We start from the raw sequence: 18,109 nt of genomic DNA on the forward strand, positions 1-18,109 counted from the left end.
TAAAAGAATTTAGAAAGAAAAAAATCTAGAGGTCAGAAAAATTTGCTCTGTGAAAGACACTGTTGAGTGAAAAGTGTAGGCACAGATAGGAAGAAAATATTTGAAACAACAAATCTAAGAAATTATTTATATCCAGTTCATATAATAAGAACTCTCAAAATTCAATAATAAAACAGTCTAATTTAAAAATAGACAAAAAATTTGAATAGACACTCCAAAAGGAGATATATGTGGGTAGCAAATAAGCACACTAAAACATTTTCAATGTATTAGTCTTTAGGAAAAATGCAAATTAAAACTATAATGAGATACTACTACATACCTATCAGCACAACTTGAAAGAAAAAAAAAACTGACAATACGAAATGGTGACAAGAATGTGAAACAAGTAGACATCTGTACATTGTGGTAGGAATACAAAATAGTACCACTGTTTTGGTAAACAGTTTGGCAGTTTCTTATAAAGTTAATCACAATACTTAATATGACCCAGGCAAACACATGCATAGGTACTTACCCAAGATAAATGAAAATCCATGTACACACAGAAATCTAAATGCAACTATTTATAACAGCTCCTTTTATAATTGCCACAAAACCAAAACCCAAATGTTTTTCAAGTGGTGAATGGGTTAACCAAGTGAGTACACAGATACAGCTCAATACTATTTAGCAATAAAAAGAATGAACTGTGAATACATTCAACATGATTAAATCTCAAATACATTATGCTAAAAGAAAGTTGGTATTCTCAGAAAACTACATAGTATTTAATTTATATGATATTCAGGAAAAGGCAAAGTTATAGGGTGAAAGAATAAATTGGTGATGGCCAGGATTAGTTTTGGGGGTTCCAAGAGAATTTTGGGGCATCTATAGCATCACTGTGGTTATGATTATATGCTTTTATTCATGTGTCAAAACTCACTGAAGTGTATACCCAAAAAATGAATTTTGCTGGAATTTAAAGAATAAAGACAATAAAACAGCACAAAACAAAAATGACTTCATACCTATTAGGATGACTACTTTCAACATAACAACAACATAAAAGCCCAGTAAAATACCAAATATTGGCAAGGATACAGAGGTACTGGAACTCTTATACATTGCTGGTGGGGATATAAAATAGTGTAACCTCTACAGAGAATACAGAAAGCCAGTTCTCAAAAACATAAACACAGAATTAGCATATGATTCAGCAATTCCACTCAACTTGCACATCTATAAGAACTCAAAGCAGGGACTCCAACAGATATGTGTACACCAATATGCATAGAAACATTAATAATAGCCACAAGGTGCAAAAAACCCAAGTGTCTATCACCAGATGAATGCATAAAGAGGAGGCTGGGAATATATTGGTGGAATAGGAGGACCCTTAGCCTCGCCTCCTCCCTTGGTACAACTAGATAAAACTCCCATCAGTGTAAATAAACCAAGAAAACAACCCCAAGACTAGCCGAACAAACTCCACAACTAAAAGGAGAGAAGAGGCTGCATCAGAGAAGGTAAGTATGAGCATAAACAGAAGTTAACTGGATGCAAAAGGAAAGATGGAACTCATTAAAAAGTGTAAAATCTTGATTCTTAATAAAGAATGTCAATAGCAGGGATGCCTGGGTAGCTCAGCGGTTGTGCATCTGCCTTTGGCTCAGGGTGTGATCCTGGAGACCCAGGATCGAGTCCCACATTGGGCTCCCTACATGGAGCCTGCTTCTCCCTCTGCCTGTGTCACTGCCTCTCTCTGTGTCTCTCATGAATAAATAAAAAAACTAAAATCTTAAAAAAAAAAAAAAAAAAGAATGCCAATAGCAAAAAAAAGACAAATGCATAAACAAAATGTGGTAGGTAGAAACAATGGAATATCATTTAGCTTTTAACAGGAAAGAAATCCTGTCACATGCTACAGGACCGGTCTTAAAGACATTATACTGAGTGAAATATGCCAGTTAAAGGGCCAAATACTGTGTGATTCTACTTATACAAGAGACCTAGGATAGTCAAGTTTATAGACGGAAAGTAGACTGGTGGTTCCCAGTGGAAGGGAGAATAAGGAGTTATTGTTTAATGGTTACCATTTCAGTTTTTCTGGGGCACCTGAGTGGCTCAGTTGACTATGTGTCTGCCTTCAGATGAGGGCATGGTCCTGGAATCCTGGAATTGAACCCCACATCCAACTCCTTGCTCAGTGGGGAGCCTGCTTCTCCTCCCTCTGCCCTTCCCCCTACTCCCTACTACTAGCTCTCTGTCAAATAAGCAAATAACATCTGTAAAATAATTTTTTTTTAGTTTTGCAAAATGAAAGCAGTTCTAAAGATGGATGGTGGTGATGACTGTACCATAATGTGAAATGTACTTAATGCCATTGAACTGTATAGCTGAAATTGGTTAAAATGGTAAATTTTATGTAGATTTTCCACTATTAAAAAATAAACATAAAAAAACACAACTCAGAAAACATGCTAAAAGTGGCTGTATGAAAGCATCGAATATATGCACCAAAATTGGAGGGATCAAGATCCTAGAAAAAAATAGAGTTTTTTTCTATACCTTTAATTTGAATTTTCGGGGCATTTTCAAATTTCATAGAGCAGAAAGTAGCTGAGAGCTAGCATCCTGACCATAGGATTAAAAAGCTGGTTCTGAATGTAATATAGTAAGACAAAAGAGAAGCGGATCTCACACTAACAATAAGAACAATCCCCTAACTTAGAAAATTACAAGTTTTCTAAAACCTATCAGAGAACTGAGAATCCAAAGATGAACAAAGGAAAAAAACTCAGAAGAGATGAATACTCCAGAAAAGAAAAGAAAACCACAATGACTCACTTTTAGGGGTAAGTAAAGGAGAGAGGGAAGTAGTCCAACTCAACAAAATGTTAATGTTTGCTTATGGATTTTCTGTGGTGTATTAGAATCCCTGCAGACTCCAGTTACAACACAAGTGAACACCAATCTGCTGTTTGATACTAGCAGGTGACTGGGGGTTTCACATTCAAAAGGTCCCTAAATTATGGAATCCTAGTATCAGCAGAACTCTTTTTTTCTTTTCTTTTTTTTTTTTTTTTTTTTTTTCACTTGCCACCAAATGTCTCAAAGTGATCAGTTTATTTTAAGTTGGGGAAGCAGTTTCTGGAACCAAATAGGAAGCTCCATAATCAATATGAATGGTCTGAAATATAAACAGCGACCAGTTTTCCCCATAGGCCTCTACTGAGTATACAGCAACAACCCTCCAAAGGTTGGGAGCAGAGCACCATGGCAGGAAGAGATGTCTCAGATGGTGAAAGCTCTGCAGGGTAGGAACTCCTCAGTCACCCAAAGGGAGACTGGTGGCTAGACTATAGAGCACATCAGTGGAGCCTCAGTGGTGCTCTGATCCCAAGCTCAGTTGAAGGGAAAGCCTTGATCCTGCCCTTAAACCATTTGAAATCATTAGTGAACTGAATCTAACTAAAGTCCATGGTCAGTTCAACTACCTATTAGATTGACTTGGGAACCAGACAGAAGAAGGGATGTGCCGTTTTTCTGGAGCTGGAACTTTGATCTCTACTTTTATAAAGTGTCTAGCACATAAAGAATTATGAGACATGCAAAAAAAGTAGAAAATGTTCATACATACCAAAGAAAGAAGGCTTCTGAAGCAGATAACCTAGATGTTGGGATTAGCAGATAAGGATTTTAAAGTAATTATAATGAAAATTAAATAACCAGGTAACAAAACAGACAATATAAATTAAAGAATGGAGAACCATAGCAGAAAAAGAACAAAACAGGAACTTTCAGAATTAAAAGATACAGTATTAGAAGTGGATTTTATGGGCTTATGAATGAAAGTGAATTGAAAAAAAGAAGGAAACCATGAACTTGAAAAATCAGTTCAACAGAAATATTCAAACTGACTAAAAAAAAACCCCAAACTAAGTAGAGCATCTGAGACATTTGCATGTTATTTATATTGTCTCTAACATTTGTGTATAACTGTAATCTTAGGAAAAATGAGAATGGGACAAAGAAAATACTTGAAGAGTAAGTGTTTGAGAACTTTCTGAAATGATGAAAGGCAACAATCCATAAACCTTTATTGTCCTCGAGGGATAAATCCAAAACAAACGATAATTATACACATCACAATCTAACTCTTGAAAACTAGGATAAAAGGAAAATCTTAAGCACTAGTGGAGGAAAAAAGACACGTTATTTTCTGTTGAGTAACAAGATGAGGAATGATATCAGAAACAGCAGAAGACAAAGGCATCCTATAAATGCAGAAACAAAACTTGAAGTACAGTTTTATATTTGACAACAATATCTTTCGCAAACCAAGATGAAATAAAGACATTTTCAGAAAGATAAGCAAAGTGAATTTGTCACCATAACTCCTGTGCTACATGAAATGATAAAATAAGTTGCTTAGGCTGAAGGGAAAAGATATCAGAGAGAATCCTAAACCTGTAGGACAGAATACAGAGCACCCAAAGCACAGATACTTGTACAAACATAAAACACTATTTTATGCACGCATGCACACATCCACAGACATATACGTTAAGTTACTTTAAAAAAAAATTAATACTGATTAAAGAAAAAAATAACAAGTATTTAGAGTTAAAAATATATGGAGAAGTGAGATATAAAAACAAGGACCACACTGGTGGGAGGGTTTAAACAGAATTATGCTGCTGAAATTTAATTATGTCGTTCGTGAATAAATATTTGAAGACATAGATAATGGTGAAAAATGTAATCTTCAGACTAAATAATAAACGAAATGAGAAAAAGTAGAGCTTAAAAGTCAATAAAGGAGATCCACTGTAATACTCAAAATACTCAACCCAAAGGAAGTACAACAAACATCTCATCAAGATCAAGAAAAATCCACACATCCAAAACAGTAGAGATAAGGTATCTTAAAAGTAACTAGCCCAAAACATAAATTTACTTTAGAGGTCTAACAAAAGGTCAATCTTCAGTACTATCAGTAGAAGATAATGAATGCTTTTCAATGTTTCAAAATATAAGAACTGTCAACAAGGAGTGCTATACACAGTGAAAAAGTTATTTATATTTCAGATAAACCAAACTTAGAACTTTCCACCAGTAGGCCCTCACTAAAACAAGCAAGTAAGCAGAATAAAAACAACATAAAGGATGTTTTCAAACAGAAGAAATTTATGCCATTACAACTTGAGAGATGCAAGAAGAAATAAAGAACATCTAATTTGGCCAAAATGGCTATGAACAAACAAAAACTTATGGTATCTGCATAAAATAAACTTTTTCAAGAGTTGTTAGTGATGACTGCTCTCAAATTTTTTTTTAAAGATTTATTTATTTATTTATTTATTTATTTATTTATTTATGATAGACATAGAGAGAGAGAGGCAGAGACACAGGCAGAGGGAGAAGCAGGCTCCATGCCGGGAGCCCAACGTGGGACTCGATCCCGGGACTCCAGGATCGCGCCCTGGGCCAGAGGCAGGCACCAAACCGCTGAGCCACCCAGGGATCTCCGACTGCCCTCAAAATTACTTCACGAAACAAAAAGGCTCACTAGTCATTTGTGCTGTCCAGACTGGCCAGTCAGAAATTAGTTACAGAGCCTAATATGGGAAAATCATGGCACCCCTGAATGAATTCTGGATAAGGAAAATGTCACTTAAAAGAGATACATTTAAGACTAAAGCAAACGTCACTTTAAAGAGGCGTTCATGACTAAAGCAAACTGTTGAATGGGCTATGTATTTTGAGCTTCCGCCTACATTATTTCTCCTTCTTTCGAGTGTCTTTTTCCCCACCCTCATGCCCAAAGACTATGATTTTTAGTTAATAACAGATATGTCCACACTAAAAATTTATGATCTGGTAGTAAACCATTTCAAAAGCTGGGCTGTGAGAATTACATAGGACTGATTACATCAAGTGTTTATGAAAGGACTGAGAAACTGATTGCCAAATACACTGTATGATTTTTAAATAAATAAAATTGAAATTTAGTATTTCCTTCAGACTACAAGGTCCTACATATTACAGTCCCTTCTGCCTCTTTGATCTTCCCTCTTAGATCATTCTCCCCTAGGTTGCTTTGTCGCTTCAATGTCCTGAATACTGTTTCTGGAACATGCCTCAGAGTGTATTTGCTGTTCTTCCTAGAATGCTCTTCCCCCAGAATTCTACTTGGAATTTAACCAGGACTCTCATTTAACCAGGACTCTCTTCAAATACTACCTTTTAGACTGGCATTCCCTAACCACCTTATTCTGTTCCTCATATCTGTGTCACACTGTCCTCCTAAACTGCTTATTTGCCTCTGAGCACATGCATCAGAAATAATACTCAAATGCAGACACACATAAAACATATTATCACATTTGTTAGTATCCTCACCAATCTTCTCCGAAAAGTCTTTAAGTATTAGAAGCTGTCAGCTTCACAGTGGAGGATACAAGTTTTCTAAAAATCTGTATTTTCACATGAAAGCTCAACTTTTAACATTGGCAAAAAATACTGAAAGTTATTTTCCTTGAAGTGACAGGCTCACTTAAGCCATTTCTCAGAAAATGTTTGGTAAATACCAATCCAAATAACCATAATTTGTCTGCCAGTTACTCTTTCAAGTAACAATAGTATTCCATATAAAAGGTGGCTTCGTGAGCTCACAGATTAATTGCACAACTACTTTTCCTCTAGACAATCAACCATCATTACACAGCATGTAGTGAAAGTACTCTATGTGAACTTCCCATTTTCTCATACTGAATAACAAAACGTGTATTCAAGGTCAAGGTCTAATAAAATTAGTAATTTTTACTGTTTCATCAAGGTCATCCTTAAGTAATGGTGGCAGTTTTTTATTGCGAGTTCACTGCAGAGAAATACAGTCATTGCTATCATTGTCATAATTGATGCCAACAGGCAGCAACCTAGTCAACACTGCTTTTACACCATTAGTGTAAAAGGCATTTTGCATCTTAGTATTAAGTTCTGACCTCACAGGCCCTGGAAAAAGGCCTTGAGTATCCCAGAAGTCTGCAGACTATGCTTTGGAACTGCTGTGATATTCAAAGAGCATTTTCCCTGAAGGTGACTTTTAACTGTTTGCACTTTTTAGTTCAATGGATGGGTTGTCTTTCATAAAACTCACTGAAAAGAAACACACACATATACACACAGTAAGAGCTAAATAAATGACGCACCTGATACTTGTTCATTTTCTGCAGTTCTTTGTAAAGGATAGAAACTATGAAGCCAAAACAGGGAAAGTTGGAAGATAGAAGTCTTAAGAGACCTTATCTTGCAGCTCCAGAATCACCTGAAAGAAATTTCCATACATTTTAGTAAAACATAAACCCTTAAAACCCTTAGGAAAATATCCCTTTGAGCCATGAGAAGGAATAGGAAGGACCATGATAAAGGAGTACCTGCCTGTACACTGGTGACTCTGGTACAATCTTGATGGATCTGGGAAAATTTTGAGTGAATCTAAACATTTTCTTGCTAGCTGTTTTGAAAATTGTGTCCACTTAATAACACAAAAGAATAAAAAACTTAAACATCCAATAATAGGCTGGGCAAAATGTATAATATATATCCAAATTATGGACCCCTAACCTGGTATTTCAAATAACATTGAAAAGAAATACAGGAAAGTGTTTAAGTTACATAACAATTTTTCCTGTTAATATTATAAACTCCACAAAGTTAGAAAGTCTTCAAAGCCCTCAAAAGTGTGTTTTGTCTCCCTAAATTCCAGCTTCTCCAAAAATCACTTCTCTAAGAAAATTGTGACTTAAACATGGTACAGCGGACGACCTGGAGACTTCTTTTTTTTTTTTTTTTTAAAGATTTATTTTTATTTATTCATGAGAGAGAGAGAGAGAGAGAGAGAGGCAGAGACACAGGCAGAGGGAGAAGCAGGCTCCATGCACCGGTAGCCCGATGTGGGATTCGATCCCGGGTCTCCAGGATCGCGCCCCGGGCCAAAGGCAGGGGCGAAACCGCTGCGCCTCCCAGGGATCCCCAAGACTTCTGTTCTATGCTAGTGTCTGCTATTAGCAAACCTAGCGACTTAGTTTCAATGCTACTATATTGAATGTGAGGAGGAATGAATGAATGACATAATTTTGAACAAACTTTCCAGTACTATTCTGATTCTGTCAGTTCACTCAGTGCGACACATCTAGATGATACCCTGGAATTCACTGTTGGCTCCACCCTTGGGCCGAGCCCTTAGGGTAAAAGTTAATTAGGCCTTGAAGAACTCTGACATGGCCATCTGCTGATCTTCTGACAGCTGCACAGATCTTAACTTCTTAAAATAATAATATGACAGCATAAATCCCAGAACAGACTCTTTGGGTGGCACAAGGTAACTAGATGCCATAATGCTGGGCTAACAGAACCCTCTTCCGGCTGGCATGACGCTTACAAAATGCCTGGTAACCCAGGCTCAGCAGCCAGAGGCAGTCTATCACTTTCTTAGCCTGGAGCGCGGGTGAAATTCCAGTTTTTGCCTTTTAATTTTTTTTTTTAATTTATTTATGATAGTCACAGAGAGAGAGAGAGAGAGAGGCAGAGAGACACAGGCAGAGGGAGAAGCAGGCTCCATGCACCGGGAGCCCGACGTGGGATTCGATCCCGGGTCTCCAGGATCGCGCCCTGGGCCAAAGGCAGGCGCCAAACCGCTGCACCACCCAGGGATCCCCCAGTTTTTGCCTTTTAACAAGGTCCCATTTCCCCTCTCTAAAAACTAGCCTTGGGGCTGGAGAGGATTCCCAGCTTCTCCAATAAGCCTTAAAATTCAGGGCTCACCTTGCGGTTTCAGTTTACCTGAAACCCGCTGAGAATAGAAATGTGTTGGAGAGTGCAGGAAGGGCCTTAATTCACCTTTTGATACAGGAGTTCCGCGGAAGCCTCTAGAATTTTGGAAATACTTAGTGGTAGGGCTAGGTGCACTGCACGCCACAGTTTTAATCAGGGACAATCTCTGTAGTAAATATGTCGACACTGGTTTTAGCGTGAAAACAACACGAACCAGAGTGAGATGGGTGAGTGCGGACCCATCCTCCCCCGCTAATGCTGAGTACACCGATCTACCTCTGAACCTTCAGGATTCCTGTTAGGATGGAGGCGAGAGAAACCGATTCAAGGATGGTGATGGTGATGATCAAACAAGCCAATAATGAAAAGAACAGCAAACTCTGTAAGAACAAAAGCAGCTCACCTTTACTGAGTGCTTATCCTGCCTTAAGGGTACGGCCCCATCGAATACAGCGACCCACCCCTGTGGTTGCGGGGTTACCGGACAGACGGCGCCGGCCCTGGCCCTGCCCCTGCCCCTGCCGAGGCGACGCCAGCGCCGACGTGGCGGGCCCGGGGTCCCCGTCACAGAGCCGCCCCCAGCCTCCCCGCCCAGCCCGGGCCGGGCCGCCCCGGGCCGCCGGGCTCCGCGCTCCAGAGCGTGTCCCCCCCCCCAGCGCCCCGCCAAGTCCCTCGGGCCGCCCCGGGCCGCCGGGCTCCGCGCTCCAGAGCGTGTCCCCTCCCCAGTCCTCCGGGGCCAGCCTGGCGCTCAGAGGGGGGCGGCGGCTTCCGAGGTCTCCGGCTCCGCGCAGCCGCCAACAGCCATGTCCCCGCCCCCGCCCTCGCCCCCGCAGAGAGGGCTCGGACACACCTGCATGGGCTCGGCCGCCGCCACCGGCCCGCGCAGATTCCAGGCCCCGCCCTCTGCCGCCCCGCGCAGACCCGGAGGCTCCAGAGTCCTCTCCCGCCCTGAGGCGTGAGACGGAAGATGGCGACTGTCAAAAGGAGATGGAATTGCGCGTGCGCAAGAGTCCCCTCCCCCCCCGCGTCCCGCGCCGGAGCCCGCTTCCTAGGAGGCCCCGCAGCGCCTGCGCTCCGGGGGCGCTGCCCGGACTTTCTGGAGGTGCCAGCTGCTGCGACTGGCACCCCGCAGTCTGGGGCTGGAAAGCAAAACTACCTCTTGATAAAGTACTTGTAACCAGGTACAACAGTACAAAGAATAATATCCTGTAACATCTGAATTCAAGCTTTCAAAATTATCCAAATGATACATGATACTTGTAATAAAGAGAAAATATGTATAGACAAGCAGAAGACACTGCCACACGTACCACTGCCCAAAGGAAGAGTACACACTCTGAGGTTTGTACTCAATTTATGCTAATGGTATAAAATACTGTAACTCTTTTCACTAGGGAATCTATACTGAATATGTAGTGATTTCGCGTTCAGTAGTAACTTTATGACAGTAATTTACTCTTTCTTGTGCCAACAACATAAATAAGTTTCCATTCACAGTAATGACTAAAAAAATTTTTGTAAGATTGATTTTAAAGCACAGCTAAAAATATATATACATTTTTGTATATAAATATAAAAATATATATACAATTTTTGTAAGATTAATTTTAAAGCACAGCTAAAAATATATATACATATATTTGTGTCTATGTATATTGTGTATCCATACGCAGGTTCCTGGCGTTCGGAGGTGCAGAAGCACCTGGTACCACCACTCACCGCTGACAGGGTCCAAGGGCGGAGAGAGAAGTCATACTGATACAGGAAAGGAATGTATGCCAGTGAAGACGGGGAAGACAATGCACTGGCAGCTCAAAGGTCTCTTCCAAAGTGCTAAAGTTTTTCCAGGTTTATATAACAAAACGGGGCGGGGGGAGAAGTAAAGACAGTGGGTACTGCAGGTAGGCAGTGAAAGTCCAATGGATCATGGCCTTGGGAGTCAAACAGAGGTGCGGCCCCCAGGGCAGAAAGCATCCCTCATTCTGTAAGAGGGTAGCGTAGTTGGGGTGGGAGTCCTTGCCCTCTTAGTCTTCCACCTGAGCCAAGGGACAAGCTGGAAAGAAGAAACCAACTGGAAAGTCTGAGGTCAAAATGGAGACAGCCCAAGTCCTCTTCATAGACACCAGTTTTCAGGATGGGCAGTTTTGGAGAGAGAATAAAAATAAAGGGTCGGGGGACCCCTGGGTGGCTCAGTGGTTAAGCGTCTCCCTTTGGCTCCAGGCATGATCCTTCTCCCGGACCGCATCTGGCTTCCTGTGGGGAGCCTGCTTCTCCCTCTGCCTCTTTCTGTCTTTCATGAATAAATAAATAGAATCTTTAAACAAGAGTAAATAAATAAATAAAAATAAAGGGTCAGGACACCTGGGTGGCTCAGCAGTTGAGCGTCTGCTTTTGGCTCAGGTGTGATACTGGGTCCTGTGACTGAGTCCCACATGGGGCTCCCTATGGAGAGCCTGCTTCCCCCTCTGCCTGTCTCTACCTCTCTCCCTCTGTCTCTCATGAATAAATAAATAAATAATCTTAAAAAACAATAAAGGGTCATCTTAGAATTCTGCCTGAATAAATGATTTCAGATTTGGGGTTGGGGAACCACGCGTCTAGTTTTTATTTACTGATGAAGGATAATTAATGCATAGATATACAAGTGTTTTTACATAATAAATGTATCATTTTTATTTACCATTATGTGTGGTTAGTACCTGCCTTACTCTCTCTCTCTCTCTCTCTCTCTCTAAGATTTTATATATTTATTCATGAGAGACAGAGAGAGAGGCAGAGACACAGGCAGAGGGAGAAGCAGGCTCCATGCAGGGAGCACGACATGGGACTTCATCCCGGGTCTCCAGGATTATGCCCTGGGCTGAAGGTGGCGATAAACCTTTGAGCCGCCCGGCCGCCCAGTACCTGCTTTATTCTCAAGAGGGTTTGTAATGGTCACTCCCACAACTGATGGACACACACAAATATACAAATTATACAGAAATAACCATTCACAAAAATGCAAGGACACAGACTCAATGACACAATAAATACATTTACATTGCCTAACTGGAAGTAATGTCTATTTGGGCCCTTACCTTCTGACAGACACTGTCATATCTCCATGAATACACACATTTTATGGATAGCTCTTTTGTTACTGGCGTGTTTTTTAAATTAAAAATGTATTTTGAATATCTCTTGTGTGATTTAATATACTTCTATCACATTTAAATGCTGCTGCCTGTTATTGTACTTTGTGGATAAGTATACTTTACCCATAAGTTCTTGGATATTCATATTGACTCAACTAAACCGTGAAGGGCATACATAATAGAAATCTTTGAATTATAAGAGCATATCACCCAAAAAGTAGAATTACTTGAGTGAAGTACTTGCTTATTTAAAATCTTTTTTTAAGTATGCATGTATTTTAATTTAAAAAATTTATTGCTTCTTTAATGTTGAAAAATTACTTTTCTTCAATTTCAAGACAAACTCTGCTTCGTAGGGATGTTATTTTCTTATTGTATTACCGCATTCCATTTAAAAAAATATTTTAATAAGTTCCCTTTTCACAAGAACTGATAACTGACAAATGCCTTCCTTTTATTAGTTTTGTATCTAGAAGATACACCCAGGTCTTTTTACTTTTTCCTTCTTTTATTGAAGTTTCTATTTTCAATCTCAGAATAATAAATAAAAGTGAGCACCCGTAAACCATTTTCTATACTAATTTCATATTTTGCCGTATTTATCTTGTTTGCTGAAACATTTTTAGTTAAATTGGATATATTTCACTCCTTAATACTTCAGTATGTATCTCCAAAGTAAGTATATTCTATAATAGATAATCTGTAATGAAATCCCCATAATGTCCGCAAAAGCCTTTCAAAGATTTTTTTTTCCTCATCAGGATGCACTGAGGGACCACAAATTGCATTTGGTAGTTCTTACAGGGAGGGTCTAACCTCGGGCCGTGTAGTAGGGGGGCGGCCTCCAAGTTGCCTACTTGCCACAGCAACAGCGTCCCTGCACTTCAACGAGGGAAGTTTATTTACATAGTTAATAAGGCGCGCGCGAAGGGTCACGGGAGACGTAGTCCCGAGTCGAGTTTGCTTACCCAGCAGAACTTGCGCGCTGGTCGAGGACAGTGCTGAGCGCGCGCAGCTTCGCCATCTTCCCGTTCCCCCTCCTGCGCCAACAGGTCTAGTGAAGCCCGAAATCCCGTTTCCGGATTTCCCAGTAATTCTCAAGGTCCTGGTTGCCCATCTTCCTAAGAGCAGAGGTTAGAGCGTGGGCCCGGTGGGAAGCGTCGGCGACGCTCGGTGGGGAAGAGGCCCGGGACTCCGCAGCCGACCCCCGACCGCGGGCGGGGACTTCTGGGGGCGGGCCCGCGCCTTGGGTCCCCCGGGCCTCCCAGCTCTGAGCGAGGGGTCCTGCCCCTGCGCCCGGGACGGCGCATGCGCATGCGTGAGGGTCGGGACGGGGCGCGTGCGCATGCGTGAGGGCGGCCCTTGTGGCCCTTGGCTTCGCAGGCTTCTTGGCTCTCAGCTCTACAGGAGCTCTGGATGGGGGCTCCCTTGTCCTTGTCCTCAGTGGCTCTAGTTTCTAGGGGAAACTAAAAAGTTTCAAGAGGTGCAGATTTGGGGAACTGGGTGAAGATTCCAGATATGAAATTGTCCTCTAATTTTTTTTTAAAGACTTTGTGTATTGATTAGAGCAGGAGCGGGAGGGAGGGGCAGAGGGAGAAGCAGACTCCCCGCTGAGCAGGGAGCCCAACTAGGGGCTCTGTCCCAGGACCCTGAGATCGTGATCTGAGCTGAAGTCACATGCTTCACCGACTGAGTCACCCAGGCGCCCCTCTTTATATACTGATTTCCAAGGTACCGATGGGCTCCTGTGAGGTTAAAGAGCTGCATTTTCAGAAACAGAAATCTCATCTTGAAGAGAACTCTTGTGACATATGATCTCTCTGCAGAGCTTCAGAATGGAGACAACCCCCTCCCCCCCCGAAAGGGGTGGATCCTAGAACTGCAGGGCCTACAATGGCCTAGATTCTTTATTTTCCTGATAGATGCCACTGTAACCAAACTAAACTGAGTTAGCACCGTGGTGAGTCACACATACAGACTACACCAGATGCAGTCCTCGTACAAAGGAGAAATTGCAGCAAATAAGGAGATCATGAGCAATAATTTACAAAGCCATGACTCCCTGAGGTGGTGGACAGGTTCCTTTTATTTAGAGAGGGGATGAATATTTAGAAAGGGGATCCTTGTCATTGTAGTAGAGAAGGCATAATTTTTTAAAGGTTTTATTTATTTATTCATGAGAGAGGCAGAGACATAGAAGGAGAAGCAGGCTCCCTGCGAGGAGCCCAATGCGGGACTCGATCTCAGGACCCAGGGATTATGACCTGAGCTGAAGGCAGATGGTCAACCCCTGAGCCACCCAGACGCCCCATAAGCTGGTTTCTTTTCTTTTTTTTTTTTTTTATGATAGTCACACACAGAGAGAGAGAGAGGCAGAGACACATGCAGAGGGAGAAGCAGGCTCCATGCACCAGGAGCCGGACATGGGACTCGATCCCGGGTCTCCAGGATCGCGCCCTGGGCGAAAGGCAGGCGCTAAACCGCTGCGCCACCCAGGGATCCCCCATAAGCTGGTTTCTTAAGGAGACATGCCAGCACATATGTACATTCAATGTTATGTCAATGGTGCTTGTGCTCTTTGAATGGAGATTTGATGTAAAAGTGGTTGTCAGTCATTCCGGAGGTATGTCCATGGTTACACCTGCGCAGGTGAGATTCAGGAGTTAGGCTCAAACTGCTCTGGGTGTCTGGGCCTTGTTCTCAGCAGTTGCTGTTGCTTGAGGTGTGATTTCGTTTTCCATTTGCCCGAGTTAAGAGAGAAGATGGAAAGAAGACATTAAAGAAAAATGAGGGACAGAGTCAGTGAGTTCAAGCAGGTGGGTAGTAAAGGTCAGGTCTTGGGGTCTAGCAGACAACAGATCCCTCCTCTAGTTTTATTCTGCTGCCCATTCTTGGGGGACACAGGGCGAAGGTCAATCTCTGTAGTTACTTCCTGCCAGACATGGTTGTGGTCATCTAGATTGTTAGTAGAGCAGAATTTCCCTCAGCTAGTTGTAGATATGCCTATGGGTCACCAGGTTTACTCCCAAGCTGCTCCTGTCATTGTGTTACTACCGTCTGTAGTTTTTGGTGTCCACACATTTGTATACAAATTGTAACAGTTAATGATGCAAGGTCTAAACAGTAGTCTAAGAGCAGTAGGATTATTAGTGGCCTCAGGAAAGGGAGAAACTGTGGAATATTGGGTAATGCTGTCAAATAGCCTGCAGACTTCATTAGAGGATCTTCCTTTTTGGTTGAAAGTATGTAGCCAGGCTGCCTGGTTGAAGATTTTTTTTAATGTCTATTTCCACTTAACTTGAGTATTAATCCAGGTACAGCATGTTTGTTACTGTATATACTCCTCCTTCCCCTGCAATAAGTAGTCTGGGGCTAGTTGTTGTCTAGTACTATTTTGGCTAAAGAGTTTAGGGAAATTCCAAAGTTTCTGAGGACATTCCCTGTATTTTTAGCTAAGGTTTCTATGACATCTGTTTCTTTGCAGTGACTTTATAACATATGAAACCTCACTAAGAGGCAGCTACTCGGACAGCCAACTTAACACTAGCCAGAATCAGTCCTGAGGCTCTTTTTACCCAATGAGAAGACTGAGTATGGGTCTTCAGTGGAGCTAGCTGACATAGCACCATGTTTCTCTCTTGAGGGAGGCTTCACTGTCCTCTTGAAATAATCAATCCTGGGGCATCTGGGAGGCCCAGTCAGTTAAGCAGTGGACTCTTGATTTTGGCTCAGGTCATGACCTCAGGGTTGTGGGATTGAGACTCCATACTCATCGAGGAGACTGCTTGAGATTCCCTCCCCCCCCAAGTCGCTTGTGTGTTTTCTCTTTCTCCAAAGTAAAATAAATAGATAAAATCTTTGGAAAAAACATAATAAACCCCAAGTATTTATTTTATGGTATCCTTAGAAAGTGGGCCTTTTCTTTGAGACTTTATAAACCCTGTCTGCCAGGAAATTGAACATGGATAAAGTATTTTGGCTAGAAACCTCCTGGATGGGACAAGTTGTCAAAATACCACCTACATATTGTAAAATAGTGCTACTTTTCTGAATTTAATTCTCTTAAATCTTGTCCCAGAATTTCCCCAAAAATGGTGGGGCAGTTTTTGAAACCCTGAGGTAAAACAGTCCAGCAGTACTATTGTGTTTGGTTGGAGGCACAATCTTCCCACTCAAAAGCAGGTAGTTCTTGGAATTCAGGATCTAGTGGGATATAGGAAAAGGCATCCCTTAGATCTAACACAGTGTGATATTTACTGTTACTTAGTAAGTTGGTCAGTAGAGTACAGGGATTGGGAATGGATGTCTCAGGCAGCTTCAGTCACAGCTCTGAGGTCTTGAACTAATCTGTATTCCTCACTTCTCAGCTTTTTAATAGGTAAAATTGGGGTGTTACGTGGGGATCTACATGTCAGGGGCCTAGTCAACCCCTGTTTTAAGAGCCCGTTAATTACAGGTGGATCCCTTGTATAGCATCTGGGGCCAGCAGTCTATTTCAATTTTACTTACAGATATGTTGTTGATGGCATGCCCCCACCTTCCCTCACACGCAGACTTAGGAGGTTGACGTGGCATAAGGTTTTTTGGGGGGATTTTCTCTTTTAGATACTAGCATATGTTGTATTAATGACATGAGTTCAATTCCTTGAATCGAACTATTAAGGACTTGAATTTCTAATTTGTCCTGTTGTGAACTTACTGTGGCTTCCAATTTGTCTAAAGTATCTCATCATAAAGGGACATTCTGGCATATATCAAAAAGAGTGTTTTTTTTGTTTTGTTTTAATTTTTATTTATTTATGATAGTCACAGAGAGATAGAGAGAGAAGCAGAGACACACAGGCAGAGGGAGAAGCAGGCTCCATGCACCGGGAGCCCGACATGGGATTCGATCCCGGGTCTCCAGGATCGCGCCCTGGGCCAAAGGCAGGCGCCAAACCGCTGCACCACCCAGGGATCCCCAAAAAGAGTGTTTTAACCAACTTGACCCTAGAAGGGTCAAAGGGTCCAGAAACCTTTTGGTGTTTCCTTTTCCCGAGAATCCTTTTGTATTTCAATTTTCATTAGAGAGCCTCATTTTCTGGGTGTTCAGAGAAAGTTGCTCCAGTATCAAGTAAAAATTCAACCGGCTTTCTTCAATTGCTAAGGTTACTCAGGGTTCCTTGTGGGAGGTGAGGATCTACTTTTTCCAAGACCAGATGGGGAGCCTGTCTCATCTTCAGTGAGGGACAACTGATATGATTCTGCTTTGCCCTCCTTCCCTCCTTTCCAGAGCAGTTTGGCCAGCCCTGTTTCCAGTGTCCTTACTGCTAACACTGTTAGCACTGATCGGACCCCCTCTTTGCTAGTGGTCTCTTGGCTCCACAGTGGGGTTTGGGGCACTCACCCGCCCTGGGTGTCTCCTTTTCCTCTCCCAGGTCATTTCATGTAGGTTGGAGAGCTACCACCCAAAGAGCAGCTTGCCTTCTCATTTTCTGGTCTTCACTAGCATCCTGCATCACATCCAGTTATTGAACACCTTGAAAGCTCATTCTGGAAGCTGAGCAGAGTTAGTATTGGGACTCATGGCCAATTCTGGAGTTTCCTTTGGATTTCTGGATCAGTTTAAGACATGAAATAGGTTATTAAGGACCATCCAACTACTCTGAACCTCAGGGTCCCAGTTTGTATTTCATTTTAGGCAATTTTGTAACCTTCCCAAAAAGGCTGATGGATTCTCATCTGTCCCTTGTTGAATCTCCCCTAATTTGGACCAGGACATCTACTCATTTCCTTCATAGCTTTTAAAAGAAGCCTTCAGTAATGCCCTAAACTTTCTCTCTTTTTGTGGGAGTTGGGATCCCACTCAGGGTCATCTCATAGCACTGTCTCCTTATTTGGTCTTTGAGAACTTGATCTGGGCTTATAATCTTTTTTTTTAAAAAAACGTATTTTATTTATTTGAGAGAGAGCATGCGCTAGAGACAGAGCAAGCATGAGTGGGGGGCAGATTGAGAGGGAGAAGCAGACTCCCCCTGAGCAAGGAGCCTGATGGGCTCAATCTCAGGACGCTGGGATCATGACCTGAGCTGAAGGTAGATGCTTCACTGACTGAGCCACCCAGGCTCCCCGTGGCTTATATTCTTTACCAGCTTCCTGTCTGGCTTGCGCTT

The 18,109-nt window shown here is 42.0% G+C and overlaps 2 protein-coding genes across 16 annotated transcripts in view; one reads left to right on the forward strand and one right to left on the reverse strand.

Annotated features, from left to right (window-relative positions):
- Positions 1–13,271, reverse strand: part of ZNF25 (zinc finger protein 25) — a 35,278-nt gene extending 22,007 nt beyond the window's left edge. The window contains exons 1-3 of one of the 5 annotated variants that reach the window (XM_072755872.1): positions 9,674–9,817; positions 9,100–9,203; positions 7,200–7,315 (exon numbers count right to left, since the gene is read on the reverse strand). In XM_072755872.1, coding sequence (XP_072611973.1) covers positions 7,200–7,214 — 15 coding nt within the window. In that variant the 5' untranslated portion in view covers positions 7,215–7,315; positions 9,100–9,203; positions 9,674–9,817. Of the gene's footprint in view, positions 1–7,199; positions 7,316–9,099; positions 9,204–9,226; positions 9,373–9,673; positions 9,834–12,925 lie in introns of those variants that run through there. The other 4 variants (XM_072755870.1, XM_072755869.1, XM_072755871.1 and 1 more) reach the window with 4 other exon arrangements.
- Positions 12,931–18,109, forward strand: part of LOC112927383 (uncharacterized) — a 38,742-nt gene continuing 33,563 nt past the window's right edge. For 4 of the 11 annotated variants that reach the window (XM_072755853.1, XM_072755851.1, XM_026008754.2 and 1 more), the window contains exon 1: positions 12,956–13,090. The gene's annotated coding sequence lies outside the window, so the exon portion shown is untranslated. Of the gene's footprint in view, positions 13,091–18,109 lie in introns of all 11 variants that reach the window. The other 7 variants (XM_026008750.2, XM_026008751.2, XM_026008755.2 and 4 more) reach the window with 4 other exon arrangements.

This window comes from Vulpes vulpes, chromosome 4 (assembly GCF_048418805.1).
Source record: "Vulpes vulpes isolate BD-2025 chromosome 4, VulVul3, whole genome shotgun sequence".
In the NCBI taxonomy this organism is placed as follows: Eukaryota; Metazoa; Chordata; class Mammalia; order Carnivora; family Canidae; genus Vulpes; species Vulpes vulpes.